Consider the following 14865-nt stretch of genomic DNA (forward strand, 5'->3'; position numbering starts at 1 on the left):
AAATCTCAAGGCTTATAATACTAAAAGTTAGGTTTCAATATCTTCAGTTTGTTCTTAACAACAAACAAATGTAACCAAACATGAACATCACATGGAGGGCCACATTTCTTCCAGTAAATTTGCTGAAGAATCAAACTAATATTTACTAAATTTTGAGTTCCAAAGTACTGTAAAACAATGGCTTTGTTTTCTTCTTTGTCAAAAACTACTTCTTTATGTAATAAGATAAAACAAAAATGCTATTGCAACCAAGGTTGAATAACAAAAAAAAAGTTAAACTTTAACAACCACAGAAATCCAAAGTAAAACTTTCAAACAACTGGAATACAAATCTTATCACCTACAAAAACAAAAAATAGTTAATAAATCCATACCTATCTAGATCTTGATACTAATGTTAATGAACAGTACAATACAAATATCAATGTTATTAATGAACAGTACAATACAAATATCAATGTTATTAATGAACAGTACAATACAAATATCAATGCTATTAATGAACAATACAATACAAGTATCAGTGTTGTTACTTTCAAAAAATAAAGGAGTCAGGAAAAAGAGTCAGAAGAACAAAAACCTTAAAACATAATATGCCAAAATTAAAACTTCAATATCAATAGTAATACTTAGCAATAATTAGCAATATTTTGTTCAACTATATCTCACGAGTTAACTCATTTAACACACAATGTTTTGGGGCAACATGGGACCAATTAGTTCATCTCAGTTGTTCTCTCTTCTAAAATAAACTGAAACTATTAATAAATAAATTTAAAAAACAAAATCTTTAAACTATCCTCATCACCAATATACTTATCAAGCTTTCTCTTAAACTAATTTAAATTTACGTCCTCCACAACATCCAAAGGCAACCCATTCCAAAGACCAACCACACTGTTAGAAAAATAAAACTGTCTTAGCTGAAGTTGACTGCTACTCTGCCAAAATTTACATTTGTTTCTAATCCAAGACCCTCAGCTCATGAAGCATACACCCCTCACATCCATTACTGAGTTTGTGCTTAACAACAAACATAATAGCAATATTTTGATTATTTAGATAATTGGAATAATGAAAACAGTAAATAATAAAATTTGCAATTTCATTTATTCGATTATTTTTGTGATATTCATTGATTAATAGTTATCTGATTGATTACTTTATGGGTCATTAATCAATGTAATCACTCTTTGTAAGTAATCAATTATACTGATTAAGTCAAGCAGCTCTATTACACAAGTTTTATGTAAAGTAGGAATAACTTATTTAATCTTAGCATGACTTTTTGAATCGTTAATATTCAATGTCATATTACCTCTGTTTACAATGCTGAGAATGTTACTAAAGTACTGATCAATACCAAATGCAATACATAAATCATCTACACTTTTGACATTTATTAACAATAGGTTCTCCCCAGCTGCAACATTCTTCATTTTGTTACAATGAGAAAAAAACTGAATGTTCCTCATAACTTTGTCTCCCAGTCTTTCTTGATATCACAAATTTAGCAATATTATCATGGTCACACCTGCAACAAGAATATTCAAAACGAGTAGAATACTTCACTATCTGGTATTTGCACTTTTTGCACCAGTTATCATGTATGATGCATTAACACCTTACAGATTCTCAATTTATCATGAAAAATAGACTAAATTTATTGTATACCTTGCCATAATTTGGTAAACTGTACAATATCTTGCATCACACACCTTCTATTAGGCCACTTTCAAAAACAAGTAATTAACTCATCATTTTTACATGCAAAAAAAGCAAAAAATATTATAATGGGTTTTAAAAAAATTTATTCCAAGTTATAATTTTTGAAACAGTGGCAATTTTTACTATACTCAGGAATTGTGTGTTAAAAAAATTAAATTGCTGAATAAGCCAAAAGGAGCATGTTAAGAACTTTATTGAATACACTTTTGATACCATGACCACATATTCAATTAAATCTGAGAATAACAGAAAAGCCTACCATTTCCAGGTACAATATTGGTTCTTCAAAGTTTGGATTAACACGAGCATCTTTGATAGTTTTAGATTCAATCATCTTTCCTCCACATTCAAACTGAATGGATGGCATAATGATCTGGCTGAACTCAAAGGTTTTCATGTTACGTATTCCCCAACACAGCACCTTGGGTAAATTTACAAAAAATATACTACATTTAGTGTTTCAAAGAATTTGAAAATTGGTTAAAGATTATTCTTGAAACTTTTTTTTAAATATGATTGTTGATATTATTACAGAGGACTTAAAAAATACTAATGTACTATGTATGATAACATTTTGAAAATTAATCATACTTTCAAAAGTAAAACCTAGATAATTCTCCAAATACTTTGAAACATGCACACACATTTATATACATATGGAAAGGAAAGTTTCTCAATAAGAATAACATTCAATTCTGAATGTTTATTTGTGTTACTGTAATAATTTTTGCAATCAATTATACTATTTTTAAACTAAGATCACTTAAACAAAGTACGTTTATTCACAATATATGTAACTTCTTTTATTTGTTACAATGGTAAGTAATTAGAATAATTAGGCTTATTAGTTTTGCAAGCAGCTAGGCTTACATTACCTCAATAGCTGTTCTTTGCAAAACTGGTCTAATACCACTGGGTATAACATATAAATCCCCTTGTCTTGGAGGTAAGAAAGGTAGGTCTCCACTATCAGCCTAGTAAAGAAACAAATGAAAAATAAAAGAACTATTATGAACACTGAAGTCATTTACTACATTCCTTGTCACATATAAGGTGGTTCACTTAAGCTGACTTCCAACAATGTAAATAAAACATACACTCGATATTATACATCCAAACCTGTATGTGTAATGCATACAGTTATCAATGTATAAATAATATATATATATATATATACACATGCCACAAACTACTTGAAATTCCTTAACACTTTCATGTTAAATTCTCAAATTTCATTTTATCTTTTATTCCATGAATGTTCAAGATGCATCTTTACACTTTACATATCAAAAGAATTAGAATTACTATACTTATCAGACTGAATTGTGTATGTGTATACACACACACATATATATATATATACGAGGTCTGTTCAAAAAATACGCGGACTGACGTCATAAAACAAAATGTACTTTATTTAGAAGTTACAGGTCTGGGACCCCTTCAAAGTACTCTCCTCCCCAATGCACACACTTATCCCAATGGTGTTTCCACTTTTTGAAACAGTCCTGGTACGCTTCGCTTCTTTTGTAATGTCCTCCAGCTCCTTCGTCACATTTGCCTTAATCTCGGGAATCATCTCAAATCTTCTTCCTTTCAAGGGTCTTTTGAGTTTGGGGAACAAGAAAAAATCGCAAGGAGCAAGGTCAGGTGAGTAGGGGGGTGAGGAAGAACAGTAATCGAGTGTTTGGCCAAAAACTCGCGAGTTCTGAGGGCTGAATTTTGCAGCAACATGGTGCATCTTCAATTTTTCAGTCAAAATCTCGTAACAAGATCCAACTGATATCCCACACTCTTCAGCAAGCTCCCTGACAGTCAGACGTTGATTTGCCTGCACCAGGATGTTGATTTGTTGACGTGTGGGTCGTCAGTTGACGTGGAAGGACGTCCAGGACGCTCATCATCTTCAATGGACTGTCAACCATCCTTACAATGTTCATGCCACTTGAAACATGCCGTACGCTTCATAGCAACATCACCATAAGCCGTGTTAAGCATAGCAAAAGTTTCAGTCGCATATTTTCCAAGATTAACACAAAATTTCATAACAAGTCGTTGCTCCTTCAGGTTATTCATTCTGAAATCTGCCAAACGAAAAAATCGCACTTCACTTAAAACTGCATAGCTAATACACAAATGAAGATATCTGCAATCGAGAAATGGCTTCATAATCAGCTGATCTGTGTGAACCTAGCGACACCAAGCGGATTCCCCTGGAACCAACTGGAGTCGCGCAATTCAAACAGTCCGCGTATTTTTTGAACAGCCCTCGTATTAATAACTGAAAAAAATATACAATAGTTGTATTAAGCAACAAATAAAAGTAAAGTATTATATAGTTAATTGAGAGAAATGATCATAAGTTTACTTATGATTTTCTATTCATTATTTAGCTTTAATGTATAACCTTTTTAGCACACTTAGTCCTCACGAACTTATTTCCTATATAACACAGAGGTATACTATGTGTATGTATATACAATCTAGTAATCCTCCTCTGAACTCTTTCTAACTTTTAAGATAAAAAATTTGAGGCTCTCCAAACTAAACATGGTACTCTAAAATGAAGACTAATCATTAGCCTATGCTATAATATTATAATCTCCTAATTTAAATTGTGATATCTTGTATGTGTTATCTTGGATTTATTATAATTAAAAGCCATCCAAAATTTATTTACCCAACTCACCACATAATTCAAATTCATTTATAAAACAACAGCCTCCAAACCTTTAATGTCATCAGCAAACTTAAGTAATCTGTCAGTAATTATTCATCTATGTCACTGATGTAAATGAAAAATAGCAATGGTTTTAACACTGAGCACTGAGGTAGTCAACTTTTGATATTAACCCAATTTGACTGGACTCGCTTTTTAACAACCTGCTGATTTCTTCCATTTAGCCAGTTTACCATTCAATGAGTCAATTTATCCCTCACATCTACAAATATAATTTTCCTACACAAGCTTTTTATATGGCACCTTGTGAAGTACTTTCTGAAACTCTGGATGCACAAAATCTACACTTGTGCCATCATATACATAAACAGTAACATCTTCACAGAATGTCTGAAGATCGGTAAGGTAAAATGACTATCCAACAAACATTTTTAACTTTATTAAGTGACTTACTATTTTTTTTACCAAACTTTCAAAACTCCTTCCCACCACTGATGTAAGATAAATAGGTATATGATTGCTTGGACAATATTTATCACCTTCCTTGGAAAGAGCAGTAACATTAACCAACTTCTAATTTTCTGACACATGGCCACCCACCATTTAATGATAAAGAGAAAACATAAGCAAGTGGCTCACATGTTTAATCTTTAATCTCTTTCAAATCCTTGAGTAAACATTAGCCAAATCAGGAGCTTTATCATTCTTTAAACTTCCACTTATTTCAATAAAATACAACTAATGATTAGATAAGAAATCTTCTAATGGATTACATGCACCAGATTTATGTAAGGGGCATATAAAGATTTTCTCACATGGTTGGAAAGGAAAAGGGAAGTAATGTTGTCAGATGGCCAGGTATAAGAAGTTAGCCAAATAGTTTGTACCAAAATATTTACTAGGAAGTCAAGAACTCTATTTAAGCCACTGAATACCAACAATTTTTGCTGTGTACAAGAAAAATAGTCTTCAAGAAAATTCTGCAAAATACAGTTTATCAGCAGTATAGCAATATGATTTTTGGTAAGCTCTAAACTGACTAAACAACAATGATGGTTAAGCGTGAAAGACACTGGGTCTATCTCTTGGTTATTTTGCATAAATTTTAACTAGTAACTGCTGAGTAATCCAAAACTCTACATTTTATGCATGTATAAAAATCATATGTTCTTAAAATATATTCAAGATAAACTGTCACTACACATTTTTCTACTAATCCCAAAAAATTTAAACATAATTTATTTGTTAAATTACAACTAATCATTTAAGATATCTGATAAACTAACTTTCCGGATGTTGATTAATATTTTTATGTTAAGGTGAAGTTTTATTTGCTTATGATTTCCACTTACATTATTAAGATGAAACCTTTTGCTGCCATGAAATAAGGAATAATTTACTTTGTACAATCAACTTGGACAGAGATAACTACAGAAGTAACAATCAAAAGAGCAGGTTAAAATTGAGATATCATTAGTAATAAAAAATCAGTGTATATTTAGTTCTCTTATTTCCTTCTTCATATTAGTTGTAAGAGTGATATAAAATTTACTACACATTTTATATCACTCTTATTTCCTTCTTCATATTAGTTGTAAGAGTGATATAAAATGTGTAGTAAAGTATTTTACCTTCAATAGGTATTTTTAACCCACTAAGTAATCAATATTTTTTGTAGAAGCTTTTATGAGGGTAGTACTTGTATGATTACAATCCAAATCAAAAATTACCATGGTAAATATTATAATTTGGGTTATTTATTACTCAAAAAATTCTTTAACATGTTGGAAGTTACTAAGCAATTATTACATAAAGATGTAAGGTTGAACCAATGGAAGGTTGTGCTTTATAATTTAATTTTCCTTGTATACTTCTACCAGAGCATGCGCAGGTACTGGTTAGGCAAAAATGTACATGTTATAGTGCAAAAAAGAGAGACTGTCTGATAAATCAAGGTGGCAGAAGTTCAACATAGATGTTATCAATTATGCACAAAATTGTTGTTACCAGTGTTATCTTTTAAGACTTGAAAATTAAAGTCTTGTCTTTACATACAAGTTCTTGCAAGAACTAGCAATGTTTAACTTCAAAATCTAAGTTGAACCAATCAATATATTCTTCAAGAAACATTTGAAAATACTGGGAGAAAGGCAAATGAACAGCAAATACCTCCAGACAGGTAACAAAAAACAATGTACAGAAGAAGAAAAGAAAGAAACCAAGAAGATATAATTCATCTGCCATTGATAACACAGATCTCTAAAATATAATTTGAGGTGTTATGGCTACCAAGTTTCAGAACACTACTTACACACATGCACAAAAAATTTCATAAGACACAAGCCTAGCATGACTTTTATGAATTTGCAAAATCTACATATTATTAGTATACAACTAAACACAACTATAAAATTTATTGTATCCTATTTTGAAGACTGGTCATGTTTGTAAAATTGGTCATTTTTCCATTGATCTTTTTACCTTTTCTTTTCACACGATGACTTTGAGTCCCTCTTAGAACAAAAAAAAAGGAAGATTTTTTTTGAAGAGGTTGAATCAAATATTCAAAAACAGTCAACATTAGTAATTATGACAGTTTGTGATATAGTTTCATTATAATTGCAATGAATCATATAGTGAGATTAAAATACAACAAACAGGATGAAAGATGTAAGTTAGCATGATAGCATTACCAATATCTGTGCTTTATCTATTTCAGATGTAGATTGTACACTGACTATAAAAAAGCACAAAAGCCCCTTCCCCCAGTCTTCATTACCCCAACTGCTGCCATGACACTCCAGAAGCAGGCCTTGTTTTCAGCCTACCAGGAGACTCTGTCCACACTCCACCAACAGGCTTTGATTTCAGCCCACCCGGAGAGTCTGTCCACACCCCATCAGCAGTAGTTCTCACTTCACCAGCAATTACTGGCTGCAAAAGCACAAGAGAGTAAAAACTCAATATGTTTTGCATTTATTTTATAGGCAGTAACTTATGATTAAAGTTTTATATTTTTGCCAATAGTGTATAATTTTACCACTTTTTTCAAAAGTTATTTGATAAATTATTAAACAGGCATTTTCATAAACAGACTTTGAGATAAGTGTGCTGATGAAGTTGGACTACATCCTGGCCAATTAATAGCAGCAAACAGCATTGTTTTGAAAGACAGCAACTAGGGGAAGAAGTGGTAACTGTATGCTAGAAAATGCACATATGTAATCATTTGACACCTCTGACCAATGGAAGACTTGAGAAATTCAACTAGAAGTTGCTGAACAATTCCTTCAGAACAAAATTATAAATTATATTTACTAATGAATTCAATTTACAGTAAAGTGTGTGTGTGTTTGTATGGGTGTTGAATTACAGTCCATTAAATTAAATATTTGCTGTATTAATTATACTTGTTTAACTAAACAAATTAACTTTGTGTATTACCAGGATAGTCATACCTATGAGAAAACAAACTAGCAAATTATATCAAAGAGAGGCACCTACAGGCTGTGATGGTGTGCTTAAAACCTGAATAGCAAAAGACAAAAGTCATAGGGGAAAAAATATTGGTTGGTTAGTTGATTTAGTGTTTTATGGCACAAAGGAGCTAGGCTATCTGCACCAAACATCTGGTAAAAAGTTAAAAGTAAATTTAGTAAAATTCATAAAAGGAAATTAAGGTAAAATAAAACAAAGTTAAAAAACACAACACACAAAAAGCATAAAACCAATGTTGCAATCAAGTCTACAATGTTAAGAGAAAAACTACAGTAATTCAAATTGTAAAGGACTTTCTGTAGCATAACTGTATATATCATAACTCGCCAGGAAGACTAACAGGTAACTACAAACACCATTGTCAGTAATCTGAAGCTAGCCTTTCCAGTCCTGGTTCTGAGTTATTTGATGTTATGGCCATTTTCAAAAAGGAGAGTAATAAAAGGTTTTAAAAGACATGAAGCAAAATTACAATAATAACTCGCCAGGATGACTAATGGGTAGTTCAAACAGCAGTGTTAGTCACCTGAAGTTGGCCTTTCCAGTTCTGGTTTCAAGTTAATGTTATGGCCAGTTTCTAAATTCAAATCAAACTAGATGGATCGTGATTCTTAAAATGGAGCCACATTAAAAAAGGTGTATGTATAAATTAAAAAACTTAAATGGCATTAAAAAGATTAATGGCCTTTAAAAAACTAAAACATTACCAAGGTGGACAGTGTCACCATCACCAATAACACTGTCTAACGTTATGGACAAACCTAGAGACAGAACATGTTTAAAATGGTGCTGTCATTGAAAGCCGTAACGATGACAAGAAAGTAAAATGTGGCTTATTGTGATCTGAGTGTTACACAAACTACACACTGATGCATCAGTTCAAGATAAAAGAAAATGATGAGTTAAAAAACTGTGACCAATGCGTAGTCTAGTTAGAACAACTTCCTCTTTCCGATCCTTATGGAAGCATGAATGATTGTTTTGCATCTTGGGGTCTGAGAAAAAGATGTATCTGAGGAAATTCCTGTACCTGGAGCCATAGGATGTGGATCTTGGGATTTGTTGGAATGTATGTAAGGAACAGAGAAGTGTTGAAGTTGATTCATCAACTTTAACCATGGAGATCAAAAGACTTTTCATTTGTTTGGAGAACAATTCTTTTAGGGGCACAGAAAGATCTGTCTGCACTCCCATTGTAGTTGTGGAATGAAGTGCAGCAGCATACGTCTGAGATGAGGTGGTGGACAGCAATTTTTGAGCCTCACGATAAGTAATGTTATGAATCATTTTCAAACACTGGACCTTTTTTCTTCCAACTATTTAGGGCAAAAACGAAAGTAGGACAGGTAAGAGCCATTGTAGTTGATGCAATGAGGGTCCATTTCACACTCGTAGGCATCATGGTCCTTGCCACAATGAGCACATGTCAAGGAACAACGTCATGACGTCTTCGAGTGAACGAACCGTTGACACTGGAAACATCGGAGAGGGTTTGGAATGTATTGCTGTACTCTGCAATTAAGATAACCTGCCTTGATGGTGGCAGATGGATGTGGTGATGTAAATGTGAGAATGAGGACATTGGTCAACATCATAATTCCATCTTTGTGAGTGGATATACGCCTGACTGCAGAAACTCCTTGGGTGGAGAAACCAGTGAGAATCTCTGACTCTGGAATGTTCTTCAAATCCCTCACCACAAGAAGTTATTGTTGAGTTATAGCATGAGGTGTAACCTCAATAGGTATTTTGCCAATTGCATTTGAATGCAAGAGGAGTTCACTGTGTTGAGATGTTGATGTTTCCACCAATATGTCACCAGATCGAAGCTTCTTTACTGACTTTGGAGAGCCAGCAAGTCCCTCTAGTCCCTTCTGAATGAAAAAGAGAGACAATTGCTCTAAAGATTTGTCTGAAAGTGAATGCAATATAAGAAAATGAGGTACAACAGGTGGTACACAGATGGTAAGGTTTGCTGCTCAGAATCTTCAAGACATGGTCATTTACCTATAGACTGTTTTTTCACTATTTGATTAAGATTTTTAATTGGAGTATCCATAATAAAGAAAGGGAAATTTCGGTGCCCCCATGGAGCCTTACGAATAGACATACTACAATGTCAAACAAGGACACTGCAGCAACGCCAGGGTTTTGTGAGCACTATACCCAAACACCAGCATTAGATACAATGTCCACAACACCTGTTGAGAACATCCAAGGCTGCCCATCTACAGGAATTCAAGGCCAAAATGGTGTGTTAGGGATGGAACCCTAAACCACCAGGATCCTCGCCTCCCCTTCACAAGTTGCCATGCACAGCAAACACGTGGGTGGATATTTAGATCCCAGAGGAGGTAAACTGAAAGAACATAACCTTCCCTGGGAGGTCCCCTTACCACATACAGGAATCCACACCAAGGGGGAGGGAAAAAAAAAGGAAGCATTCGTAAAGCTTCTACCTTTCAAATAGATAATGAATATATGTTGAAATATTATCATTATTAATGCATAATGTGTTCCTTTTTGATTTTAACTTGGTAGACTTTAAAACAGAAACACATTGAGATGCATATGACTGATGCATGAGAAATAGATTCCAAAATTAGTGTAAGTGTGTGTGTGCATATATATATATTAGTAAATTAAAAGTACCAATACTAGTTGAATATTTTTCAGATAATTAATGTTAAATGTTTAATAGAATAAAACAGAAATTGTCTTCCAAATAACCATTCTTACTTATTGTTTTATTTTGTGCCTTCATACCCAACTAAAGGTAAATAAAAGCACTAAAGAGAGCCAAAGTGGCAGATATTTTTTTAAAATGTGCTCTCAACAAGTCAGAATGAACAAGGCATAAAGTATTATAGAAGTCTAATTCTAGAGTGATAATTAAGCATTCCCTTACTATTTGTCCCTACATAACATGTTCCTAAAGGTAATATATATGATGCTGGATATTTTACAGAAATCTATTTCAGCAAATGGTGCCCAAACATTGGACAATAATTAAGTGAAAAAGTAAATAGCTGACTGGTGATGACTAGAAAAACTTATAAGCAGGAAAGAGAATATTGAAAAGATCTATTGTCAACAATAATAATTTTAATAAAATTTTGTAAGTTTTTTATATTAGAGAAAATATGTTGAAAAAAATGTATGATAATGAAAAAGGATGAATATGTTTTTTATCAAATAAGTTTTAAGACTGGATTTAACCATTGGGCAATATTATTGACTATTTACAAATTTTTAGGTCAACGAAAAAAACTTAGGGTAAATCCTTTAGAGGTTTTTTTCAATATCTTACTTGAATTCATAAATCACTTAAATATTTTCTAATAATTAGACAACATCACAAATTTTTTTATCTCCACATTTAGTCTGTTTCATCGTGTTTTAACATAAATTGGAAATCATATTTATTATTATTTTTTAAAGTAATATCATTTTTTATATTAACTTACTAAAAACAATTCAGATGATAACAAAATTTCCCCTGCACACTGTTTTCCCTGCATTACATCATACCAAGCTAACCTGGAGGGCATGGCTGATGATGGTTTCAAATGTACAGCAGTGGTGATTAATGAACGACCCAAAAAACTCATCTTCTCCCTTTAAAATCAAAATTATTACATACTTTAGTTTAATACAACCATAAATTTATAAACATTAGATATTTGACAAATTTACAGAACAGCTTTGAATACAATGAAAATAATAGAAAAATGATAATATTTGATTGAAATTACAGTATGTTTATGGTGTTGTTTGTAAAATATTATTAAAAAATTTTCATAATACATGAATATAATATTCACCAAAAAAATTAAAAAACTAAACACTGGCAGATGTGAAAGTTGTAGTAAATATTTATTATAAAAATACAGTTTTACACACTTACTAGTAACACCATTATCATCTGTACTTCAAAGGAAAATTACAAAGTTTGCTTATATAAACACTTTTTCTTTCAGTACAAATAAATATCACTGGTTCTGAATCTGAAATGATTGAAACACCAAAAGTAAAATGCAAACAGAATGATAATCACACTATGGTGGTCAGTCAAATATTATGAAAAATCAAATAACTTTTTATATATTATACTACTGTATTTTGCTCTAAAATCAATTGTTAATTCTTAAATTATATATATTTCAATTAAATATATTATTAAAAGTTACAGCTGCATGATTACACTACTGTATTAATTTGTTATATGCATTCTTTGGTTTCATCTAGGAACTTTGGGAAGGCTGTAAGAAATTATATTTAGGAATTTGTTGTACTGAAATTTCCAGATGTAATGATTTTAATGCTGGAACACATGCTGTAATTAATTAATATATTATTATATTTACTAGTGCTCTGATAAAATTATCTTACCTAACTGAATTATACATAATGGTACTTTCTCATCCAGTTAACTAGTAAGTGCAAAAGAATTACATTTGAAACCATTTCTCTAACATCTGCTATGAATATGTAATGATCAGTTGAAATGGAAAAGTTAAATTGCATATAGAAATGGTAAATACCTTTTCAAATATTAACAAGGAAAATATTTTATAGCAAAAAACTCCTCATTATGCATCATCAAGCATTTCAAAATTTACACATTCACTTATTACCACAATCTTAATAAATAGGCAAACTGATACGCATACAAATGCATCTCTGTCATAGACTTCCACAACAACAGGAGGAGGCTCCCTTTGTACATTCACTACATCCCCATAGAAGATCACTTCTTCAAACAAAAGTGTCTGATCCCAAATTGGACACAAACTCTGAGTCACGACCTCTGTTTTCTGACTCTGGTTCATGAAACTGATGCAGGCATATGGATCTGAAAGTATTATATTATAGTTACAACTATATATAAATATGAGAGTACAATTTATAAAACTTATTCAGGCATATAAACATAAGAAAAGAATAATCATGCACAAATACTGGAATATTACATACAAACAACTTTCCATTCTTATGCTCTAGTACTGTACTAACCAGAAAAACCTGATTTGTCCAGTGCAGCCAGGTCTCTTGCTTGATAAACGTATGTTCTCAACTGGAACCTATAAGCAGCTGGAACAAAAATTTGTGATCATTATTATGGTACTTACAACTACCTGCTTAATTTGTAATTATTGTTATGGTTCTTACAACTACCTGTTTAAGTATATCTATTGCTTTGAATTGAAGTTAATAAAAAAAAAAAGAAACTGTTAATGGCATTTAGAAAGAATCAAAAACACAATTATAAAATAATTACATAATTTTTACTACTGTTTCTTGGAAAGGTAAATATGTTTTAAATTACAACATAGAAGATATAACTACTTAGGGAATTTTTTTTCCCTATGTATCACACTAATAAACCTTAGTATGTGACATTAAGAGCTATATCATTTATGTAACAAACTTACTATAAAACAGAGATAATTTTTATCTCACTTTATTATCAAAAGATTTGTCTAATTTTCTTTCACATAGAACTTTCACAATTAGCAAAGATTTGAGTGGTAAACCTTGACTTGTATAGACTATAAAGAAAATACCGATAAAGTTTTCAATTTCACAAAATAACTTTTGAAATTTCTTTATATCTTTTGTTCTCTCATGTATCCATAATAGATCAGTAATAAAACTTTATGTCATGCATAAGAAATTTAAAAACAATGTTTAACTTCTACATTTGTTGTTCTGTTAATCATACTGTACTAAATCTTAAAATAAGTCTATACATCAGTCATAAAAGTATATTATTTTGAAATAAAATATTTGTTAAATTTACTAAATTGTTCTAGATGGCTTACGTTTAATGCAAAAGTTATGATTTAGATAGTTCATACAGTGTGAGCATTAAACTTAGATATTGGTAGAAGTTATAGTTTATCATGTTTGTTTATACAACTGTTTATGAAACTACATTGTGGAGTTTGCTTGTTAGGAATTATTGATTGTTATATTATTGAATTATGTTTTATATCGTTCTGAATGTTTCTTATTGTTTTAATTAAATATTGCTGCATTATAATGTATAGTAGTGTATAGAACATACTAGACCTCTGTAAGGGTATAAATACATGTCTAAAATTTTGTTTAAGAGATAGATCTAGACTGTCTAATTGCAAGTTTAACCAAGCTTATAGTGGCAATTTTTAAAGTGAAATTATCACAGATTGTAGTGTCATAGTAGAGTATAGAATAATAACTTGACTTGTCAATTGTGTTCCAAATTAATTGAACTGGACTGTGTGGACTTTGATGAAAAAGAGACAATTATTTAAAGCTCTGGAAGCAAATGTTGCAACTAATAGTTATACCAGTGATTTTAAAATGACATTGTCACAGCCTGTATTGTATTAACAAAAAGATGGTAACTTTTATAAATAAGAAGGAAGAATAATTCATCTTGTCCAGTTGTGTTCTAAAATAACTGAACCAGCCTGTGATGAAAAAGAGAATTATTTAGAGCTCTGGATAAAACTATGATTAACTAACAGTTTAACAAACATTTGTATATACATTTGACTTGTTTCAGTAGATTATGTAAAACAATTGAACTTGCGCTGTTTGTTTATTGTTGAAATTTACTGCCAATAAGTTACAAACACCTACTGTACAAAATATGGACCATACATAAAACCTGATAATATTAATTAGATCTTTAAAACCAAACAACAATTTTGCAAATTATAGGATTTTGCATGTTAATCAAAAAATCTATTTCATATGTAATTTAAATAAACAACACAAAATCATAGAAATGAATTTTTATATCAGAACATTCTGCTACATATTTGTTTTCATTTTGTGTATTTAAAAATATCCTATATTGTTTAATTCTTTTGCTACATACAGAAAGTTCTGATAGGTTTATGCTTAGTGTCAAAAATTTTCATAAGTACATAAGTGAATTATACATAATTTAAATGACTATAATCAGT

The 14865-nt window shown here is 31.1% G+C and overlaps 1 protein-coding gene across 1 annotated transcript in view; it reads right to left on the reverse strand.

Moving 5' to 3' along the window:
- LOC143228340 (myoferlin-like) overlaps positions 1-14865 on the reverse strand; it is a 134729-nt gene that overhangs the window by 24534 nt on the left and 95330 nt on the right. Inside the window, 8 exon segments of the mRNA XM_076459609.1 lie at positions 1988-2149; positions 2604-2702; positions 7102-7182; positions 7184-7342; positions 11374-11524; positions 11903-11913; positions 12544-12761; positions 12923-13000. Coding sequence (XP_076315724.1) covers positions 1988-2149; positions 2604-2702; positions 7102-7182; positions 7184-7342; positions 11374-11524; positions 11903-11913; positions 12544-12761; positions 12923-13000 — 959 coding nt within the window.

The sequence above is a fragment of the Tachypleus tridentatus genome, chromosome 10 (assembly GCF_004210375.1).
Source record: "Tachypleus tridentatus isolate NWPU-2018 chromosome 10, ASM421037v1, whole genome shotgun sequence".
Taxonomy (NCBI): Eukaryota; Metazoa; Arthropoda; class Merostomata; order Xiphosura; family Limulidae; genus Tachypleus; species Tachypleus tridentatus.